General features: G+C 36.1%; 1 protein-coding gene across 4 annotated transcripts in view; it reads right to left on the bottom strand.

The window, feature by feature from the left end:
- RIMS2 (regulating synaptic membrane exocytosis 2) overlaps positions 1-24,543 on the bottom strand; it is a gene marked incomplete at its 5' end in the record, with an annotated part of 445,281 nt that overhangs the window by 59,383 nt on the left and 361,355 nt on the right. For 2 of the 4 annotated variants that reach the window (XM_079301387.1, XM_079301385.1), the window contains 2 exons: positions 10,187-10,426; positions 11,408-11,580. In XM_079301387.1, coding sequence (XP_079157513.1) covers positions 10,187-10,426; positions 11,408-11,580 — 413 coding nt within the window. The remainder of the gene's footprint in view (positions 1-10,186; positions 10,427-11,407; positions 11,581-24,543) is intronic. The other 2 variants (XM_079301383.1, XM_079301384.1) reach the window with 1 other exon arrangement.

Below are 24,543 nucleotides of genomic sequence, written 5' to 3'. Positions count from 1 at the left end.
TCTAAAAACTGCTGATTTATACAGTAAATGCCAAATTTCACCAGGAATCCTTTGTTTAGGCCAGAAAACAACAACAAAAAAAAAACCCACCCCAAAACACAAACTAAAAACTAAAAATCCCATTCTGATATCACGACCTATCTGCTGACTCAAAATAAGTCAGTGATAGAAACCCCAGAGCTGCTCAGCTTCCTGTTCCCTCCTCACTAACCTGGTTAGTTCTGCAGTAGTAATGCAGAAAGCAGCACAGGGAGCAGAACACAATCCGTAACCCCCAGTGACTTGTCATCACTAACCAATTACAAAGAATATCACTTACTCTATAAGAACCAAGTAAAGATGTAACAGATGTTATCTATTTCAATGATAGATTAAAATTATTATGAAAAACTTAATTTATTTTTTCACTTACCAAAGAATAGACTTTACTAAAACCACTATTATGAAGCACAGGCATTTTTCCAATCTACAATGCTGTTAATACTTTTAAATAGATTAACAGGAAGAAGGAGAAGGTATCAATACCAAATATTAAAGTATCCATTGTAACATCTATTGTTGGCAGGATATGTGAGGATGCTGTTTGTATTTTTCAGTTGTCTTTACAGCAGTGCTGGAAATGACAATGTGTAATCTCATTTCTCTGCCATAAGAATACGTGTCAGAGAATCATATTTACACAAGTAATTTGGCAAACCTTGCAGGTTTCTTTATTTCTTTATTTCAAAGCAAAGTAAAATTAATATTATTGTTTTCCGGCTTAGTTCTCTGGTAATGATCCCTAATGAAAATAAGGTATTCATAATAGTGAAAATCTATGTTGCCAAGTGTGTACTACAGCTGTGGGCTGGATGTCCTAGGGAAAGGATTTTAACAATTTTTCAATTGTGGTTATATATATTTTCTAATATATGTCTCCTGTGAGACTGGAAGACCCACTGAAGACTTCGTTTACTGCTTTTTACAAGCAGGAGATGAATTTTAATGCCATTCTTAATAGACTTGTTAACTCAATCAGAGATGCTCTTATTTCATTAATTTACTGAAGAAATTTAACAAAAAACAGCATTATGGGCACAGCTGTGATGTAGGAAATAGCATCTCCATGGGAACAATGCTTCCGGCCAATACACGTACTCGTCTGCCAATTCACATCAAAGAGAGACACTGCAGGTTCAAAATTATAATGACTTAGTCTCTGGAGATCCACTTGGTGAAAAATTATTCTATTAACCTATTGGTGGTATAAATCTCTAATAGCTACTGGACTGACTTAATTATTAGGTTTGTTTTAGTGAAATTATAACAAGAAAGTTGAGGGGGAAAATAGGTAAGTGTTTATAATTGATTTTGTTATGTATATTACTATTCCAAGAAAACTAATGGCCACATCTCAAAATATAAGTAGCAATATTTTGATATGAAATTTCTTTTTTCAAAGGCCTCCTTCATTACAAATGAGGAATACCTCACGTGCTAAAGTACATAGTTTGACTTGAGCTGTATCTCCCCCACTCTGGCAGTCCACACTGCTTTAGTCCACACTGCTTTATTGTTATAAATTACTAAAAGTATAACTTCTTCCATAACATCTCTAGCAAAGTTTTTTCAAATAGGAACAAATGGCAAAATTGCTTGGGATCAGGGCATTAGAATATTTTCAAAACATAGCCACAGCAAATGAATGATGCAGAAAAGACACTGTAACAGCTAGCTCTTTCCAAATGCTAGCAGTTGAATTATGCATAGAGATTCAGAGGTTTTTGATAAAATTTCTCACCTTCTTTGACAGAATAATTGGCTATTTTTAAAAAGGGAAAATATACTTGATCTTTTTTGTTAATTTAGATTGCAATTATAATGAAGATTATATAAATATTCATCTACTGTCGACAAATTTTCAAGCTTTCCTCTACAAAGTTTCAGAAAAGCTTTATTGCCCTACTAAAAGTAATGAATCTTTGATGAAATTCCTTTCTTTGTTACAGTGAACTAAACCAGTCATTTACTCTGTGTAGATGCAAAAAAAAAAAAAAAAAGTCTAGCAAGAAAAGTAATAGAAGTCTTGCATTAGTCAGCTGTTATATTCATTGGTAATAAAAGAAGTCCATATGAGCTCTGAAGGTTTGGCAATAAAGTGCACTGCAGTCAAAGAACGAGTGAGCTTTGAATAGCATCCAAATTCTTTGAGTTCATAAAGCAACTTCCTTAACCCAGCATGGCAAAGAAGCAGTTGTGTTTGTAAAAGATGGGTAACAACTAGCTTGCTAAATTAAAACTCATCATGGGCAGCCTGACTTAACTGAGTCTGTTGTCCTGCAGAAATGCACCTTGCATGTATGTAACCTGAAAGTTAAATGCTGTGTGCCTGTTCCAACCTGCTGTTGAATTAGTCTTCCAACAGGGATGGAGGAGAGAGCCCAATTTTCTGTATTAACACTGCTAAGTCACCATCTACACTGAAAACTTGCTTAGTGCTGCTCAGTGTTGTTTCTTAAAGGGCTGAATAGAGCTCTATGAAATGAAAAGCAAGCAGGAATTGCTAAACCAGACATTCAATCCAGGATGTGTCCCAGACCTCAAATCAACAGAGAATAATATAGAATTGAGTCAGAAAAGTGAGAAAAATTTCAGACTTGAAGGCTGAAATGCTCAAAAATATCCAGAGATAAGAAACATCATGTTTTGACTGAGGGTAAGGAGTACCATGATTTATCATCTTGCTAAACTGAAGTTGCTGTGAGGGAGATTTACTTATTTGGAAAACTCATAGACAGAAAACTTTGGACGATAGACATGGGGAAACTGGACAGGATGCACTACTGAGTTTACATTAAGAGAAAAATCACATAATACTCAGGGAAGAGCCAGATGTCTTGAAAAGGCTTTAAATAAATTGCTGCCAGCAATATGGATCTCACTATAGCTGCATCTGTACTTCACTCATGAAAGACTGTATTTCTTTGATTAGTACTGCACAAAGGGAATATGCTCATGTGCATGTAAGTGGCAGTGGCTGTCTAAAGAATAAAACAACTCTAACATTTCCTTCATCCTTGTAAATTTGGGTTTCTTGAGGACTCTGAAAAATCAGGGTCAGAGTAGGCACTGCTAACATCCCCAAAACTCATAGCATGTCTCTGAATTGATCTTCTGGGACTGAGAACTAAACGGACACGAGCAAGAAATCTGAAACCGTAATTACTTCAACCAGAAACATTATCTGGGACATCATGATCTTGCCTGGCTGACTTCTGTCACTTTGACAAAATGACTTTGAGTCACTTCTGGTCTCTGGGGGAAATTATAAAAGCATACAGAAAACTTAAGACCATCATAAAAAAGATAATGTGAGGATAAGGTGTCTCACATTTTTCTGAACACGAGCCTGCCACCTGAGCTGGAGAAGGCAGGTCTATGACTAAATGTCTCTGCTGGGACAATTTGTACATGCCACACCATGCAAGTGTGAAGCAATTTTCCTCTTTGTTATCTTGGGCCTCCATAGGAATCATGTTTATGTTATGGCTGCTATCTGGGAAGCGCTGGACTCTCAGTGGTATTTGTAAGGAAATTTGATTTCCTGCTAGGGGTTACCTGATGACACATCCCACAGCTTGTTTAGCTAGCACCTTATGGACTTTAGGAGAAGCATGAACACCACACAGGTACAGTGAAATAACTGAAAATGTTCAGAAGTTTAGTCAAAAGACATTAAAATCAGATATATGGGCAATGCCCATCCAGTGGAGCATTATCTTTCCATAGTTATTAAGCACACAATTGTAAAATCAGCACTGGGCCCCTTCTTCTTAGTTAAAGCACAGTACTTGCTAGATGGGACTGGCAACGTGTTTCAAAGGCAATAGCACAAATCCAGCAACTGCAGTTTAGAAATACTTCTAAGAAGTAACATGAAGGAGTTTATGTTTACTTCTTGGAAGGCTAAGTAATAGGATTATTCATTATTTTTAATGAAGTACATTTTTAAGAATATGTATTTATTTTGCAGAATCTTGTCTCTCTTCTATTAAAGTAATAGAAGCTTACTATTTTCTATAAAAGTAAAAGTCAGGTAAAAAGAGTGAAAACAAACATCACTAAGACAGAACCATATCTATCCAATCATAATGTCCAAGGAAAAAAAAGCCTTATAAGCTTCAATATTTAATCCCTTGTTTTTATAAGTTTCTACACCACTTATAGCTTTTGCTGTTCTTGTCACCAGATCTGTTGAGGTCAATCTTGTACAAATAAAGATAAAAAAGTCTGTCTATTGAAAACCTATGATTCAATCTAGCTTTAAATATTTTCAGAAAGTGAGTCTTTTTATAACACACTTAAAACTACAAAAGTTAATTTCAAAATTTATATTTGCTTCAAACCCTCATTTTAAATTTTTCCTTAATTTCTGATTCCTTGTATGTCTTTAAGGTTTTCTCCCTGCATTTCCTGTGGTTATAATTTGTTTAAACTACTGATGCACAGTTTTAAAATAAATTTTAGTAAGTGTTTAATGAGTGCATCAGTATTTTATGGATCACAGGACAGAGCTGGTTCAACAGAGGTAAAAGTGCAGGCTGCATTTCATGGAGAGGGAAGCAGTCTCAAAGATATTGCATTGCAGTCCAAGCAAAAATGTCTGAGTTCCCTGCTGGATGCCCTATATCAAAGCTGCAGACTGTTTCAAATGACTTATTTTTACTGTTCAGCTGTTAATAATGTGTACTTTCAAATTCTTTAATTTCTTATATCCCAGTGTATCAAAATGAATTTGCTAACTGTAAAGGAACATATATCTTTTCTATTTACTTCAAAGTAACAGGAAAAACAGGTCTCCAAGGGTTCTTTAGACAGTGACAAATAACTTAGAAACAGGTGACTTAAATTATTTTCATTCTATTCTCAGTACAGATTTCATAACAAATATATTTGTTCTTATAATTCTGTTTGGAACCATTGATCTTTTGCATATTTTTTCACAATATTTTTCCAGAAGCTACAGATAATTTTCTTCTAGATGTCATCTATGAAAGTTTTAAAAACCAAATAGCCAAATTATTGTCCCTGTGTGTTGGTATAGACCCAGTAGCTCTATGGATTTATAGCTTTTGAATATTTGCCTTTCTGTAGAAAACTAAAGGTAAAAATCTTGCATTAAAAAGTAGTGGCTTTGAATCTATGCTTCAAATGGGCAAGAGTTTTTCATAAACTCCTAACAGACTCTACCCTGATCAATAATACTAGGAAATTCTGACTGAAAAAAACCTCTTTTTTTAGGTCCTGTGGTTTTGATGACACAAACAGGGTAAATATGTAAGCAGCTCTTCTTATCTAGTCATAAGAGTGCAGAGGAGTTATGCTAGAGAGACACAAAATAAAGTTGCTGCTTCCTGTTCAAGGACCCAGTGCATCACACCTGCCCCAATACCTGGCTAATTGCAGCTGAAAAGAGCTGGTGAACATGCAGCCTGCCATTCTCATCCCAGGAATGGCAAGATCACTTTGTTGTCATGTTGAAAAAGTTGCTACACCAACATCTTCTGTTGAGAGCTGCATGCTGGCATGCTTTCCCTGAAAACCTACATGAACATTGACATAACAGGACTCAAGTTCTCTCTCCTTCCATGGCAGAAATTACTCTGAGTGACCCTTTATCTATCTATCTATCTATCTATCTATCTATCTATCTATCTATCTATCTATCTATCTATCTATCTATCTATCTATCTCTATTGGAAGCACAGACTATTGTACTGTAATTCTGCTAAATGACTGATCAATGCAGTGGAGAAAGAGTCTCAGACTAACATTTTCTCTCCCAAATATGTGGCCTATTTGGCTACAAAGGTTAGATACAATTAACTTCTTTCATCTAGTTGGGCAGTTGAAGCAATCACTGAAATACTTTTGAAACAACTTTAAGAAACCAAACAGCACATACACATTGAAAATGGATTCTTAGCTTCTGTTATCTTTCTACAGTTTTTTTTTTATTTTTTTACCAGAATAAAGACTTTCAAAACTATTACTGGCATCCAGGCCTGAGAAGGAGCTTGCAAAGAATGCATTGGCATGCTTTTTCCTCCAGAAAAATATTGCATTTAGTTGTTAATTGCTGCAATCACAGTGAAAGGGCCATAAAAACTGAAATACTGAAATTACAATTTAATGAAAAACTAAGGAACAAATACTCATCAGGAATCAGTTTTAAGACCTACAAATTAAATTCTCTAAAGCTTTTTTATTTTTTTTTACTGAATGAACTAGAACTAGAAGGTGAACTTGAAATTAATCTTTATACCTAACAAAGAAAGGGGCGCAAAAAGCATAAAGAACTTTTAGAAAGAGAAAAGGTTTTGTATCTAAAGAAACACATTACTTAAAGCCATACATTGCATTCTGTTTTTTGAATTTTTAAGTGCTCTGAAAAATTACATCCCAGCTGCATTTTTCCACTACAAATTTTCCTTTCTTGGTTGTGTCATCTTCCTTTTTTAATCAGCTGTATTCCTTCTACCATCTTTTAGAATTCATATTCTTTCTTCACACAGATATCACTGATTCCTTCCAAATACATAGCAAAATTTTGTGGCTTGTACATGCTTTTTATTTCCCATCTCTGCCCTCTCTGTCCACCCACACAGATAATTGCTTTGTCCACACTCTCACCATTTCAAATGACAGATACTGCAGTGCTTTTCACCAGCCCTGGCAATTTACCCAGTAACCTTTTCCAGGATGTTAGAGAAAAGATAAGTTTCATAGCCTTTCTATTTGGCTGTCTCATCTCCCTCCACACATCAGTAAAAAGTTACACTCTTTTACACAGTTGTACATAATTCATCCCTATTTCCAACATCTTAGAACTTGTTTCTATCAATTATCTCTCAGTCAAGACTGAAAGATCAAGTCCTGATCATCAAACTTGCCACTCATACACTTGATATATTTTTAGCAAGCACCTCATGTTTTGTCCTCAATGTTTTAAATGCTTGAAAACAGCTCTCCAGAAACATTCACAAAGATATCTTATTTTGTCTCCTCAAATCTATTCTTAGCATCAATTCTCTGTTGTCAAGATGTTCCCAACACTGTGTTGTACCTATCTCCATTATGTGGAACATCTCATTGTTCTTCTGTGCTTCCCTCTCTGGACTTATATGTTATTTCATGAATTAGATTATGTGTGCTTGGAACAGAAGTTTTACTTTTCTACTGCATTTCAACAATGAAATCCTGCTCTGTGACTACATTTGCTGTGTATTCAGATGGTAAAACAAAACTATTGTGACCATCAGAATCAATGCTTAAGATTGATATTTAGAAAAATATTAAGAAAGGATAAAATTTAGAGCAGTCTTAAACAGATTACCTTTAATAAAAAGTATTAATTATCAAAGATTATACTTAATAAGCCTTTATTTTTGGCCCTGAGGTTATCAAGGAGATGGACTAAGAAAATAAGTCAGTGAACTCTATGTAACAAACACTCAAGAGCAAAGCTGGAGCCCTCTTTGTTTGCTAACATGTACTGCAGAGAAAGAAAATTATGATTTCCCTATAGGTCAAGCATATGACAAAATTTAGTTTTACAAGGTTTAATTAAGGCAAAATCTGATGCTGCAACCATTTCTGCCACAAAAAGATAAACTGATTTAACGTACTCCAATGCTCCAAAAGCTAATGCCCTTTATTGTGCCAAGGTACTCTTTGAAATAGGCACGGGATGAATTAGAGATGGATGTCTGTGTTTACAGCCATTTCAAACCACCCATGATCTCAGCAGACTGAAGACCTTAGCTGGACTATTACCATCCCTTATAAAGTACATAAACACAGTAACATCAAGAGGTATGAGGAATCCTTAACAAGGTAACTTTTGATGAGGCAGTGATTGGGAGCAGCCCCTGCATTCCAGAGTGCCCAGAGGAAAGGTGACAGCTGTCCAACTACAGATGCACCTCTGTAAAAGAAGTAAAAATAGATCTTAAAAATTCCCATCTGCAAGGTAACTTTCCTTGATGCCCAAGATCTCAAGAATTATGTGATAATTTCCTATTTGATATTTCCTACATGATAATTTACTATTTTATCAATAAAAAATTGTCTGCCTTTGTTCTGCTGGGTCTCTCAAATACCTATTAATATGTTTAATTGATATGTTTGGTCACTTTTAATACTTGTGGTATGTCTGAAAACATTCTTTTTTGGAAGCTGAAGCCATTACCTTATCTTACAAATTGCCAAGTATGTGTTATTTTTAAAACTGCCAGAGAAATGAGTGGAAAACCCTGAATTATCAAAAATGCTGACAATTGATCCTGCCTTTGGGCTTGTCCACTGAATACAGAGGTCATAATATTTCAATATGTTAATGAGACACAACTATGTGCATATATAAATATGTATACATACATACAGCTGCCCCTACCCAGGAATCAATCTGACTTTTCTGTTCGGTTCTTACCCTAGAAAAATGTTCAGACAATACTAAAAAATGAACCCTGACTCTACCATGGGAAAGAAAGGTGAATAGAAACTTTTCTGTTTATTCACAATTTGCATGCTATAAGTGGTCAATATGTGCAAAGTGGGCAAATAATATCAGAGATTGATTTCCATGTGGCAAGACAAAATCTAACACAGACAAAAGTCACTACACAACAGTTACTTAATAATATCTTGTTTCTTTATAGATAGTGACTTGTGTAACTTCCTCCTGAAGGCAGAGAGAAGCTGGCAACCAGAAGAACGAGCTGGCACAGGAAACAAGGAACTGTTTCTCAAAAAGGACTTTCCTTTCTGTGGGGGACAGCATATTGGCTAGACACCAGTTTGAGTGAAATCTAGAAACCAGGAAAAGAGTCATGCTTTTGAAAGACAGGTCTTTCAGATCCATTAAACTGGGAAATTAGTGGGAAATGGAAAAGAAAAAGGTCTTTAAATAATCCTTTCACCCATAACAACAGTCCCTGGAACACATATGCAAGGCACTCTTGCATAGTGCACAGACAGCTGGTTCTGAACACCTGTTTTTGTTAAAATCTGAAATGCATGAACATGATTGGGGAAGTGATGGCACATTATATAAAGGCAGTAGAATGGCTATGTTAGTTCAAATCACTCAAGACTATACACTAGGCATTTTGATTCTCTCTTTGTATCCCCTTTGTTTAAAGTATGTTATGTATGTGAGCATATACAAGCATGTACATAAATAAGTTCACAGCAAAGAAAGAAAATGGATTTCCATAGATTGCTCTGTGCTTACCCAATGTATATGAGCACAATTTTACAGGCATAAATTATCTAGAAGTAGTGCAGAACTGTCAGGCTAAAAGGAAGTGTATTTTTCTGAGATTTTCTCACATTCTTGTGTGGCTGAGAATGGGTTCAAGAATATTCATCAAATCTAAAACATATTTTTTCTAATGAAGAAAGAAGGAATGTTGTATTTCTCTCAATGCCACATACATGGATTTCGCAATACAAAATGGCATGTACATTGTTTTAAGGATTTGTGGCAAAATGTATAATTCTAGAATATTATCTGATAAAACCAGAGCCAATTGTGCTGCAGTGCTTCTGGATACAATACAGCAGCTGAAGTGCATGACCCTTCCACAATACAGCAGTCCTTGACAGTTATTCACATGGAACAAAAAAAGGGAAAGGAAGACTCTGCTTTATCCACATTGTCAATCAGTATGCACCACAAAGAGGACTGAAAAAAACCCCAAATTTTCTTCTTCAGTATGGCCAGAAATAAAGGTAAAGAAAATTTTTATGTTGCTGAGTTTTCACTCAAACAAAACATTCTTCCATGAAATAATATTTCAAGTAGGAAATAAATAAAGAAGCTTACAATTTCTACTGTTTATTATAGTCAAAGCCAAACTTTATTCTAAACTAATTTAAAAAATAATATGCTGCAGTTGTATGCATATTAATGAGTCAAGTTGGTGTGCTGCCTCATTTGGTACACAGAACAAGTTCATTGAAGCTGAGAATGAAACTTGATTAAATATGAAAGCATGATGACTGAAAGCAAAAACAAACAAACAAAAAAAAAGAGCTGTAGAGAGCATAAGCGATAAGCAAGCAAAGGGAATAAAAAGGGAAGACAAGTAGGGTTCTGGTAGAGGAGAAAGAATAGATCTATATAAACAGAAATATATTTTACCTGTCATCCTCTTTCCCTTCCTCAGCTTGGTCTTCTTGAGCTTTTTCATCATTCCCTGATTCTTTGATCTCCTCCTTATCACAGTTCTCTGTCACCTCTTGCCCTTCCCCTTTTTCATTTATTTCTTCCTCTTTTGCTTTTTCCTCCTCCTCCTCTTTTTCTTCCTCCTCAGGAAATACTTCATCTTGTTCATCCCCTTCCAGCCCTCCCTCTTTTTTCCCCTCTATATCCCTTGTCCTTCTGAAGTCAAACAAACATTGAAAACGGCATGCAAAAGGAAAAAGAATAAAATAAAGTTAAGGTCATGGAGAAGAGCATGCATGAAAAAAAGGAAATTCAAAAGAAATGAAACAAAAACTAAAGGATAGAAGCAGATGTAGGCTAGGAGTCCAGCCTACACTAGACACCCTTGGAACATCTTTTTAGTAAGTCCCTATTAAAATAAAACTTGCCTGGCAATACCTCACATTTGGAAAGAAATGTATGACAAAAACAATGTGGTCCTAACAATGTTCATATGAGCAGGTGCTTAACTTTTGCAAATGCTTTGTTTCAAGAGGACAATTTTCTGAGAATTACTATAGGTGATGGAGGTGGGTTACACCTTCTAGAAAAATTATCTTTCATTTGTTCACCAAATGAAAGCCAAAGTTCCTCTGAGTACACACAGGGTGCAGGCAAAGAAAATGCTGTGTTTTGGTCACAGATCCACAATGTACATCTTGTTGGGGAGCAGCTCAATGATTGTACAACTACAGTTAAATCAGACTAGTGAAAGTATTAAATAAATTGAATTGGTCTGTGTAAGTATTAAATAACACAACTACAGAAGTTCAACGTTCTATTTAAAAGAAAAATAAGATGCCTCCATTGGCACAAATTTTCAAGTTAAACTGCCTTTTCAGCCATATTAAGTATATTTTACAAAATGGTTTTCAGAATGTGTGTCTATATGGCATATGTTATTATGTTATTATGTTATTAACATATGTTTGTTATTCCAGTGTATGTTAGATAATCCAAAACAACAAAACTTGGCTAAAAACAAATTCCACGAAGACTTCAAAAGTATCGGATAAAAAAGACATTTAAGCCAATATTTTGCAAAATCCCTGCAACTGTCATTCTAAGCAAAACGCTTAATGTCATATACAAATATCGCTAAGCGTTCCATTATAAAATTACAGAGCCACAGCTGACACCGTGGCAGGTGATGCTCACCTTATCTTCTTGCTGCCCCTCGGGCGCTCTGACTGCACGGACATGTAGCTGGTGCTGCTGAAGCGGGAGGCGCTGCTGGTGCGGGACACGGCCGAGACGTCGCTGACATCGCTGTCCGAGGACTTGTTGGACACGTTGTCCGAGCCCCGATGGGGATCCCGCCCCGCCCGGTACTGCAGGGGAAAGGGACAAAGACACGGTGTTGAGACACACTGCCACAGGTCAGCTGTGGACCTGGCTGCTCCTGCTATCTAAACTGCCTTTGCCACAGCGCTACCTGAACTTTTAAAATGGTTTGTCCTGATACAGAAGAGAAGTTGTGTCATGATTTCTATTAATTTTATTCTGCTTTGCTATCCCGGTCAAGTTAGCTCCCCAGTTTCAACTTGTACAAAATTTCCAGCATGTCCAAAAGTTTCACAAAGCTTAGAAAAGATATCTAAATCCTCATAGAATATTCTTACCACAACCAACAGTGCAGAAAGGAAAGCAGAGAGATTAGTGATTTGCCTATGATTACTGAGCTCATGAAAGATTAAACAGGAGACAGAATGTGCTGCATGCTATCTATAAAGTACATGTGTCTTTTGGGGCCTAGCCTGTTTACAAGAATTTCTAACTGACAAATGTTAATTTTTTTCCCCCAAGTAAACAGATAGATAAAATTATCAAATCAAGGCAGAGCAATGCTGCAGCTGTGCAAACAAAGCTGCATCTTGCTGAACTGCTGGGCTGGGAGGAAAAGACGGGACTGGACTAGAGGTGATTTGTAGGGAAAGTGTACATGTGGCTCAGAAAGTAAAAGATTACAAAGGTATTTGAGCTTGTTAACAGTAATAACAAACATGGAACTGGCAGGTGACTGGTGATCAGCAGTAAGGCAGTATCATGCAGAAGTATTCAGTTTAGATCTGAATAAAAACAAAATACCACGGCTATCGGTTTTGTTACACATTAGCACTAAATTAATGTTAAATCTATGCCACTCTGCATGGCACTATATGCAAATATAATAAATAGCAGAAAGATATTTTTCCTTTTCTTCATATGCAGGCATTTCTGTGTATGCAGAAATCTGTTAGGCTGCTATTGTTAATCTTTTCAGGAAAATAGAACTTCAAGATGAATTGTCAATGATCACCAGGTGATTGTTTAAATAAGACAGTACAGAAAAATATGAAGAGCAGAAAAGACAGGACTGAATGTAAACCATGGGAAAAATAATCTACCTAACACATCAGTGGCTTGTTGAACTCTTGGGGATAGCAACATTGTACTCAGCCACATAGGGAAAATAATTCATAATGTAAAATGGCAGACCTGTGTAGTACCATAGAAGAGAACAATGTCCAGGTTTATCCATTAAATATGTCCCCTTTTTATAGTTTTAGAAGAACTATCTTTATAAACTACACAGATAATTTTTTTCTGTTCTTTTACCAGGAATGTTACTGTGGGAAATATTCTGAAAGACTGTGCAGTATCTAAACAGGATTTCAGAGATAACTAAATAGGATTTCAAAATAGCATTTCAGTGCCTTTTCTCAAAAATTATTTTTACACTTAGAAATAGTAGGTTTTTTGCTCATTTTAAGACAGGGAAATGAACAAGAAAAAATGCAAGTTTGACCATAGATTTGCTGCATAGAGTGACCAATCATAACCATAACTCCACACTTACAAAAATGGTTGCACATTCTACACCAATCTTTATCATTCTTCCTGATCTGTACTAATTTACCATATTTGTGTTTGACAACAACCACTCAAGTCCTTCCCAGCTTTTAAGTGTGAAAGTGAACTTAGCCACCCGTAAACTCTGTGATTATAACATTCAGAAGTTTTAATATTTACTGACTAGTACTACTAATGCCATTAAGTGTTTTTGCTTGATGATGAAGACAGTGCATATTCTTACTTATATATTCCACTGGAAATGTAAAAGCAATGATTAAACAGCTGTCCTTATCATCAGAGATAATGGAACATAAAACCAGAATAAAAGGAGTGTCTTTTTCAGCAACTTCTTTTAAATGAGCAACTACTTAGAGCAACTACCTTTAGAGAAATAAAAAAATAGTTATGCCTAGAGAAATGTGTGTATATTGAGTCCTACCCCCCCACCTAACCTTCCCTAGGATAATTCTTCATTCAGTACAGCCTGGTGTACCAGGCTACCATCGCACACCATGGGAAAGGCAACACAGAGCTGCCCTCAGGTCTCCAGCACTGTCAGAGCCCCCAGGCAGATGCCAAACCCTGTGCTGCCATGGCCACACTGCCACTGCTCCCCCAAGCTGAGGGACAGCCAGTGTCCTGTGTGAACTGGGCTCCTGCTGGCCCCAGGCTGGGCTCAGCCAGCGCGGCTCTGCCCTGGGAGAGCATCACGTGCGAATCATGGATGGAGTTCCCAATCCTACTAATTGCCAATCCTACTGCAGTTAGGGGATAGGTAATTAGGGGTGGTGACTCAGAACAAAAGGCCTCAGCCTGCAGATCCTACACTTGCCCAGCAGTCCATGGAAATGAGACCTACTGAATGAAACAAGAATTTGCAAACAGAATCAGCATTGCACAAAGCTATTCTAGAGTAATTCTGCAGTACACAAAATCAACCACACATGGTTTTGATTTTCTGTTTCATTTCCACACCTAGCGAATATCAGTTTGTAAACTACTGCAAAGCTATGTGCTGTATATAAGAAATCAGATATTTCCATTAATAAAAAAAACTTGTTGTGCTGGTTTGGGTTGTGTTTTTTTAACCAATGCAATAGTAATAATCTAGTGATATATAGTGAAGACTGAGAATTGTTTAGACAAGAAATGCAACTTAAAAGTAAATAATTTTAGAAATATAATGTGAAAAAATATCATTAAATCATTAACTTTTCTGTTTTCTCACTTGTACTTAAAGGTATTTCCCATCAAATGCTTTTTGTTGGGACTGATGTCACTGAAATATAATTTTACTGTTACAGCTTCAGGAGGTTTTAAGATTAATGGGAAAGTTAATTGATCCTTTCATTAAATCTGAATGTCTTAATATACATCTCTTTTCAAAAGTTTTGTTTATAGCTTGTCTGAGTTACAGTCTCAGCTTTATTCTGCTGCTGAGGTGTACTTTTAACCTTACATCTGACTTAATTTTGTTTAGGAAATGGATTACAGCAGTGTATTGCATACTGCTGACAGAAACCATGCTGACATTTTAGTTTTGCATTTGTTTCTTAAATTGCAGTTCTATACAAGGCAGCTTTTGAAGTGCTGCTTTGCTGTCTGCCTCAAGAGTAGCATGGCACTTCCATTGTGCAAATATTCATTTTTTTCAAAAGTATTCAGCTCTTCCATGTCATATTCTCTAACAGTAAAATGCAACCCTTTTTTCAGTTTTGTGCTATTGCTTTTTCAGTTTTTGTGTGGTTAAAGTTGCCCCAAGGCATCACATCTTCATATCCTTCACATATTTCACATTCTTCCTTCCTTTCCTCCTCCAAATTTCATTTTCTTTTTTTTTTCTAACTGTCACCCACTGTATGACAAGATCAACGATGGGTCTGAAAAACTAATTTTTAACCAACTGCTATGCCCCCATTAAATCTGAAAATCCAACACCACTTCCCATCCCTTTGCAGTGCTGTCCCTATGTCCTGTGCTGTAGGATTTGCACCATCAGACTGCACATTGACAGGGAAGTGCAGCCCCCAAGGCTGGATCAGCACTGCCACTGATGTCAACCATTGGCTCCAGCAGCGACCCTGTGTGCTCCAACATCCCCCAGCAGAAAACACCAGTGCAAGGAGAGTAATGAGCATCACACCTCCCCTGGGCTGAACGATTAGCTGGTCCAGGGTGTGGTGAAATGTATCTGCACACTATAAGGATTAGCTAAAAAATTTCTTTCAGATTACTTTTTTTTTTTCTTTTTAAATACCAGCCAAAACAGAAGGAAAAATATGGCCTTTCACCAAAATACAGGCCTCTTTTGTTAGAATATTGTTAATTTTTTATTTCCACCCCAATAAAGACTAATATAAAAAAGGCAACATTCTGGACTTTACAACCCATTAAGCAGTCAACCCAACCTCTTCAAGCTGTTTCAAAAATGGGAAGTCTGCTGAAGGCAGAGAGATTGATTAAAAGTCTTTTGTAATTTTAATGGTAAGATGGTTTTGTCATATTTTGTAGTGTTGAAGAATGAGAATAATTTCATTATTACAGATTCTACCAAACAACTATTCCAAACTTTCGAAAAGCATTTTTATCTGCGTTACTAGAATAATTATATAATAGAATATAATAATAGAATAATAATGACTGGAGAGCCTAACAAAAGGACAGTTAGGTGTTAGTGCCTATGCCTTTTAACTTCAAGAGATTACTGTCCTTTAGTGACAAATTCATGATTATTGTAGCTGAAAAGCAAATACCTACTCTTCTTCCTAATACAACAACCTCTGCAAACATTTTGACTTCTTTGTGAACTACTAATAAATGGCTGACAGGACACATAGAGCTGCAACTCGTCTGACACTGATGCTCTTATTTCTGCAAAGAAAGTGGTTTGGAACTTCTAGTTCAAAGGGGGTTTAAAGTGTTTCATTTTGCTTTACTCTATTGTTACCAGTCTTCCATCTTGGACTATACAGTCACACAACTGTCCAGGCAATTGACATTGTCAGTGACTTCTAAATATCTTTCTATTCTATTATCTTTGCTTTTTTCATAGCTACTCATCAGTTTTTATTTACTAGCATTTACATAGGGACTTACAAATCCGGTCAATATTTTTAGTGATCAAAATGTTGGGAAGATGTTTCAGACAATTGACTATTGTGCTACTACCAGAAGATTAAAGAACCATTCTGGACTCTTTCAATAGTTCTTTGACTCACTAACAAAAGCTCTCAAGCAGCCAGAGCACAGCAATTTGAAATGTTCTATACCTCTTAGTGTGAATTCACAACATCTAAAGGCATTGCAAATTTTAGTTATTACCACACGTCATTTGAATAAATGTTACTGGATTGTTTGATTATTTCTAAAACTTTTGATAATGGCTGCCTAATGAAGTCTGGCATTAAAAATAAAGCCAAATACTTACTAATAATTACAGTAACAACATTAGATTTATGTCATACAAAAAATTCAGCTGTTTTTTTACAAAATGTTACACACAAATGAATACATACAATGTATGTTTATCTTTAGCTTGCATACACACAAACTCAAGATGAAGGCTATGATTAATCTGCCCTTTTATGTAATTTATACATAGCCAGCTCAATAATCTGTTTTTACATTTGTCACTCCCATCAAGATCCATGAATAAAATTGAGGTGCAGCCAGCCAGGTCTGCCTTTGCCAGTTCTGCTTCAGCTATCGCTTGGCACACAGCTGTCCCTCAGGAGATTAATTCTTGCACTGCTCTTGAATTAGATGTTAGGCATATAATGAGATCCACCATTGCCCTGGGCTTCTTAATATGGAGCTGCAGCCAGTCTTCCTTAGATTTATTCCTGGCTGCTGATCTTGTCTTCTGGATCCTATCCTATCTTCCTCCTTTTTATTTCTAATTCTTGGATCCTACTTTTTAACCCCATAATTTTCTTCTGATGAGTCATATTGGCCTTGTTCCAACTGTTCTCGCTTCAGCCAGTTCTTACTGTGTATTCAGCACCCTTTGATCTCCTGAGCTTGGGTCTGTGAACTCTACTGGTATTCTTGCCTTGCATTAACATAAAGGAAAGAGCTGTCAGAGTGTTACTTCTGAGCAGTACAGTGCCCAGACCAGTAAATCTAGCTGGATGTACAATGGTTCTCTATGCATTCATCCATCATACCCATTCTTTATGCAATAATTTTTCCTTGGTATTCAAAACATTCCAATTCACTTTTACCTCAAATAAAAAGAACTGACTGTAATCTGATTTGCAAAACCTACTTTCTAAACCATCCAAATTTCCAATAAATTTGGACCACTAATTAAACATCAATAACAAAGAACATTCATATTTCTATTAAACACATGAAAAAAGCTTTCTTCAAAAGTTTTCACATCATTCTCTTTGTAGTGTGGTGTCATCTATTTATTAATTTCACTAACCAATACCTATGCAGTCTTACAAAGGAGTTCCTAAAACCTGATTTCTCTATGGAACTAAGCTATGCAGCAAAATGCATCTCACTGCTAAATTAGAAAAGGAAAACAACCATTAAAAAGATTGAGTCAGCAGTGAGCTTTGGCAGGAAAGAAGGGCAGCCGTGGTTGTACTGACTTGAGCACAAGCAGAACAAGAGAAGAGATTATTCCCCTCTATTCAGCAGTCATTAGCCTGCATCTAGAATATTGTAAGCAGTTTTGAGACTCAAAGTGAAACACTGACATTGATAAACTAGATTAAGTTTATTGGAAGGCCACCAAGATGGCTGGGGGAGTTGGGCTCGTTCTGAGTGGAGCAGTGAAGGCTATAGCAGTACCTAACAGAAGTCTATCAAATCATACAGGGGAGAACATCAAATGACAGAACATCAAAATGACAGAGCCAAGCAATTCACAGCAGCTCTGACTGGTATAAGTAGGCACATTTTTACCTTAGGTACAGTGGAGTAATGGATTAAGTTACCCAGAGAAGTTGTGCAGTTTTCATCCTTGAATGTTTTCAAGACCTGACAGCTAAAGCACTGATGAACCTGTGTTAATTCTTGCTTTGGTCTCCTGCTAAGGGTTGGACTAGACAGCTCTTTAGGTCCTCTCCAACCCAAATTGCTGTGTCATCCTATGGGTCAGGATGATCCAGGAGTTCAAACAGCAAGGGCAGAAGTAATACAGAAGTCACCAGTGTATCACTGCCTAGGGACACCTGGAAATCTAAAGGGAAGTAGTCCAGAGACAAACCAAATCAAAAGACAAAAATCATCAGCTTTACATATGTTGGCATGTGGTGTAATTTTTTAAAGATCATTCAAAGTGCACAATGTTATATAAATGCAGGACAGCACTAGAAAATATTCTGGCATTACTTCAAGAAAACATACAGACCCTGTAAATATTTGGTAAAGTAGGAAGCAGTAAGGCAGCTCTTAAGTATTTGTCTGTAAGTGAACTTGAAATTTAGCTTGTCAACAAATTTTTTGTTCCTATCAAAAAAATACGTTCCTGCTGTAATTTTCAAGCTCCAAGTAGCTTTTTCTCTGACAGGTTTAATATGGCTTTTGGAATATCAAGGCAACCTCCAATTTCAACTGCACTAATACCTATTCTGAAATCAAGCTGTTATTGAGGCAGAATTAATTTACAAAGATACTTCCATGTAGTCTAGGAACTCAATGTTAATGTCAGGAACGAATTAAAAAAAAATTAAAAGTAGAGAGAACTGCAAAGTTTCTGCTGGAATATATAAAGTTACCACATTATTCCAGAATGTTCAAAATCAAAAAGATATTGCTTAAAATCCCATCTCTTCTTTGAAAAACACATTGTTTGAAAAACTGTTGTTTAAGATAAAGTAAAAGACAAATAAATCAAGAGAGAAATAATTATAAACATCACTACAAAAAATTCTTAAAAGGCAATCTGAGATGTGTTACATATCAGAGTGAAAATATGGAGTTTAGGATGGCTAAGCTAGTATCTGATAAAAAACTTGCTTAAAATCATTACACATAGAAAGAGTTTCTACAACATAATTGAAACAGGACTCTGGGACATGACACTATAGTTACACCATGAACCCCTTTGGTGGTATGCTTCATCTACTTGATAATTAGACATCGCCTTTAAAAGAGAAGTAACTGTTTTACATTATTTATCAAGGAAATTGAGATGTTTAGGAGGAGTTTTAACAGCTAGAATAATAAAGTTGATTCTGACAGATTAATTGAGGCAAAAGAGAGACCCAGGTACAGCACATGGCTAGGGTGAAATGGCTATAATTTACTATATGAACTGGAAGGAATAGAAAATCTTACGTGTCCTGTGGATGAACTTCATCTTGCTGCAAGAGCTGATGCCTTGTAACAAGTTATAAGTGAACCACAGAATGCATTTCTCTAACCAGAATATTCCCAACAGGTTTTGAAAAAAAAGCCAAGATCCTGAAGAAATATGGAGTCTACATAATATAAAGGTGAATAAATAAGAGCTTCAAAAGAAGGACCTTGCCATCATAATTAAGGGTAGAAAGATATCCAACAATCAGTCCGCTTTTTCCAATGTGAAAGGAATTCAGGAAAGGATCCAAAATGGAAAATTAAACAAAGTTCTTCCAATTATTTATTTGAAATATTTACTATCCAATTTCTCTTTCATGCTGCTGATCTCCATAAAATAGAGCAAGGTTAGTCACCAAGTTTCACTTTAGAGAAACGGGTCCACAGTCTGGCTATGTGATGGCAAGAAATGAACTCTGATGTACATCTTCTCACACTGCCCAGGATCTTTTTGACTGCCACACATTAACTATTCTGTCTCACACAGAAGGAAGAAAATGCATTTAAAATAGACACCAGCAATCCTTTGGCAATCCACAGCACCATGTCAGATCTCCTGAAGATGCATCAGGGACACAGTTCACTGTAAAAAGTCTGGGCTGTTCAAGCCACGGCAGACACAGGTATCCAGGGATTTCCCAATTTGCTGTGCAACTACATTTAACAGTATCTCCAGTACTTTAATCCCCTGGAAAATTTCAGCATGTTTGTAGGACAGCCTGGTGAACCTACACTTGCTCAGTGTGAGTGATAACTCTGCTTTTTCTGACCCCGTTGGTCTTCTAACACTGGTACATCCTACACACATTGGATAAACTGAATCAAATGAATCAAAGCATGCTTCCTGTATTTGTTTCCGTTCCTCAAGTGGTTCACGTGCCATTTCTGCCACAATTGTACTCAAAAGCTTTTCAACTTCATATAGTCCTGGCATCCAGTCAACAGCTTATTTTTTAAAGAGAGTAAGAAGGCAGAATTTCTGCTTTAAAAATAATGCAGTTTATGCATTTTTTATACATTAACCCTTCATTTCCATAATTTGTTTTCAGTCCTTTGGTCTCATGAAAACAACTAGAAATAAAATAAAAAGATGGCAAGGCAATCATCTTTTCTTATCACAGAATTCATTACTCTTTATTTCAACCCAAGTATTTCAGCATACCTGGCTTAAGAATAGAAATATGAACTTTGCCCTTAACCCTACCTTCATTATGTAATATTTAATATGCCTTTCACCAAATTTGTCCCAGGACAAGCACCTTCAAAAGAATTCAGGCTGAAGAGAACAGCTGGATTGCCACATGGCCATCTGGTGAACGCTTATTCCTTTAAGCAGAAGTGCCTAAGGCCACAATTGTTCAAGAACAGGATATAAATATATCTTTATACATCTATGATTCCACTTTCCAAGTCCTTAAATCCATAGATATCAGAGGATAGCCTGCAAAATCAACTGTGGTTTGAGGGAACATCACATAATCTTCTTTCTTAATCTTTTGTTTTCACTGATTATTAGGATACATCTTGGAAAATCCCTGCACAATAAGAAAATACAAACTTAGCTCATAATTTCCCTGAAAATTTTCTGCTGATTCATGTCAAGCTAAAGGAGAAACAAATCTGCAAGATATAGATACCATCATTTCCTTATCAATCCATAAACAAGGAAAACTGCTTAGAAAATATTTTTTTCCCTAAAACATATTTTCTCAGGAGCTTTACTCTTGTTGTATTGCAACTAGCAAAAAAAAAAGGCTGTAGGGAAATCCTGAGCAAGCAAACTGCTCCTACAGATCAGAAAAACTGAACTCTCCTTTCCTCTCAGTCACTGTCCTTGAGGGAGTAATTAGGAAACATTTACTACTTATGTCTCCCATATCTCATTTTAAATGCTCTGATTTACCTTTGCTTGCTTGTAAGGTAATCTGAGCTCACTTTTACTGAAAATATGCAACATCTGTTAGTATTATTTACAATTTCATCTTTGCCATGGAAACCACTTAAGCAGTAGGACAATAATATGTAACATTTGCAGAAAAGAAACAATTGAAAAATATCAATTGAAAGTGCATGAGGAATTTATTTCATTTCGAGATACAGGTACTTAGATTGGAACTATCCTGAGATCAAAACTTCTGTAAACATTTTTGAAGATCTTTATTGTCAAGGAATTCTTAGAATAACTTCAGATCTTGAAGCTATTTTCATTTTAGAAATGTTTCCTCAGCATAGCATTAGCATACTATTTCCCAAATTTATGTAACTAAAAACTAGCTTAGATTAGGGAAGGGAAACATTTTAAACAGCCTCCTAAATATCACCCAATCTGCTTCTTTACAATTCTTGAAACTGAGTCAACCTATTAGCCAGAAATGAATTCAAGTTATTGTCCCTTACTTACAGAACACTATGTCACAGTGTTTTGAATTTTTTTAATAGAAAACCATATGCTAATATAAGTTCATATATTATTAATTAGCTAGGAGTTTTGGATTAAACTGCAGAACTATGCAAATCACTGGAATTTTTATTTACGTGATGGCATTTGTCACTCAAGAGAGAGCAGAAACAGAATTATGCATCCTGATTCCCTGAAATGAATGTATTTAAAATTGTCTACATGATGCAACATATACAACATTATTCAAGGATTTTATACAGTTTGAATAAAAAAGATACACCAAAATAATTTTACTGTCATAGAACAAGCACAGCCTCAGACAAAATTATGTTATTTCCTGCTATTATTCACTGACTCTACACTGTCAGTGAAAACTCTGCTAACAAACAATGATTTCCATCTGCAGAAGGAGGACAATACTCCTCCTGATAAATTAGTGAAGAAAAAATTCTGCTTCCTAGCACTAAACAATACTTTCTTGTAAGCAAAGCCTTTAGTTCCCAGAAACAACAGTGAAAAATACCACAGGTTAGAAAGGACACAGAGGTAATTTTATGTCTTAGGAACATTCTCTCTGTGAGTGTTGCTGAAGGCACTGAGGCTTTACAAAAACCTCCCTATGCAGAGACTCCAAGGTCCTGACCCTACTTTGATTAGCTCCACTGTGCAGAACCACCTTTTTCAGAATAATGGCTGTATGCTACATCTCCCTAAATCCTTCATTTGAACTACTTGCAGCACAGATGCTTGAAGCCACAATTATATTCATGAAAAATAACTGTAAGAGTTTAGGTAGTTAAGGTACTTAATAAAATAAGAATCAAAAATTCACAGAGAAATCTGATAGACACACATAGCTTTCTTCACTGTGTAACAGCTTGCAAAAACTCCTCAAAACCAAAAACGTATTGTTTGAAAAAAAAGTTGATAAGCTGGTTAAATTTTCATTGATAATTTTGGGGCTGCTATCAAAAAAAAATCAACCTATTTAATAAAGAGGAACACTCCCTGATGGGAAGAAAACATCACATCACTAAAACATTATTATAGCCAGAGTTACAAATGATGACAGTAAACTCTGGGCAAATCCTCCCTCTAAGGTGTGCTCAGCTAAAGCACAGGGAGCACTGCAGGAGCAGCTCCTGGAGCTGGGCTGGGCAGGAGGGCTGTGAGGTGAGGGGCATCCATCATTCCTGCCTCCAAATCTGACAGTGCTGTCCCTTCTGAGCCACCCTCTGTGAAGCAGACAAAGTTCTGCTTCTTCAGCTTGCAGAAGAGAAGGCTCCAGGAAGACCTTAGAGAAGCCTTCAGTAAAAAAACACAAAGAAGGATTTTTCTACAAGAGCCTGTAGTGATGGAATGAGGGGAAATGGCTTTAAACTGAAAGAATAGATGAGATATTAGGAATAAATTCTTTACTATGGGAGTGCTGAGGCACTGGAACAGGTTGCCCAGAGAAGTTGTGGATGTCCCATCCATGGGAGTGATCAAGACACAGCTGGATGGAGCTTTGAGCAGCCTGGTCTAGTGGAAGGTGTCCCTGCCCAGAGCAGGGGGATAGGAAGCAGATGATCTTTAAGGACCTTAAGGCCCTTCCAACTCAATTCTGTGATTCATTTAGAATCCTACACATTTAAGCAGGCTCCATGCCAGCCCTGCACTGAGATTTCAGGTCTGTCCTTTCCAACTGTGTGCCACACTTTCCTCAATTTTTCAAGGTCAGTAGTCTAGCAAGTTGATCTAGCAAACCTGTTTCCCTCATGGAGCCACTGTTCCAGACTTGTATTTCAAATGTGAATAATGACTATTTTGTACATATTTGCATGGCACAAAATTAAGTAGCACAAACAGGTGATATATATTATCACAGATTATTATTCTCATTTCTTAGAGTTCTCTGATTATTGCAGCAATTCAATTCCCTTCATATATTCTCTATTTTTGAATGACACATTTGCACCCAGATATTTAGTACATATTTCCCAGTTAACTTTTTCTTTTTTTTTTTTCCCCTGTAGATTATCTCACTTATCATCAGCATAACATCAGTTTCAGAACAACTCAAATAATTAATTCAAGCATAGTCACAGCATTTTGCACACTAATAGCCACTTAGTTCAATAGCATCTTGGAAGTTTACAGCTTAAATTCAGATAAAAACTGTATGCAGAAATAATTGATTTTACTATGAAAAGACAGCCACTCTGAACCAAAAGACTAACAGTTTAGCAATTCATTTGTCTATACAAAGCTATGCTGAAAGGAAAATATTATAAAATTCTCTATTATAAAACTCTATTATAAAACAGATAAAAGTATTTAAGATAAATTGCAGTGATTGCTCTGCCTGGAAGTTTATCAAAACATCACCCAGGTGAGTTTAAATTGTGATTATTAATGGAATGGTTACAATGATCAATGGAACCTGGCTTTTACAGAAAGCTTTTGGTATAAATTTTGCTGTATATTAGACATATATGTGCTTGCTAAAACAATTTTTTTCTTGCAAATACTTGCTTTTTGCAAAAGAACATTTAACTCATTGCTATAAAGCACAAGACTGTGTAACACTTAGAATTTATGCTTTTTTAATTGAAGTCCAATTATCTTCAATGGAAAAGCCTATTTTTTCCTAGTAGACTCCTATAACTAATGAAAATTCAGAGGCAAAATACAACGATGGTTTTAGTTTTTTACTTTTGGGGTAATTTTTTTCTCTTTGACATTCATTTTTAAATTATAC

This window comes from Erithacus rubecula (assembly GCF_903797595.1).
Source record: "Erithacus rubecula genome assembly, chromosome: 3".
NCBI lineage: Eukaryota > Metazoa > Chordata > Aves > Passeriformes > Muscicapidae > Erithacus > Erithacus rubecula.
Note: the sequence above shows the minus strand (reverse complement) of the source record. Positions and strands in the feature narration are given on the sequence as shown.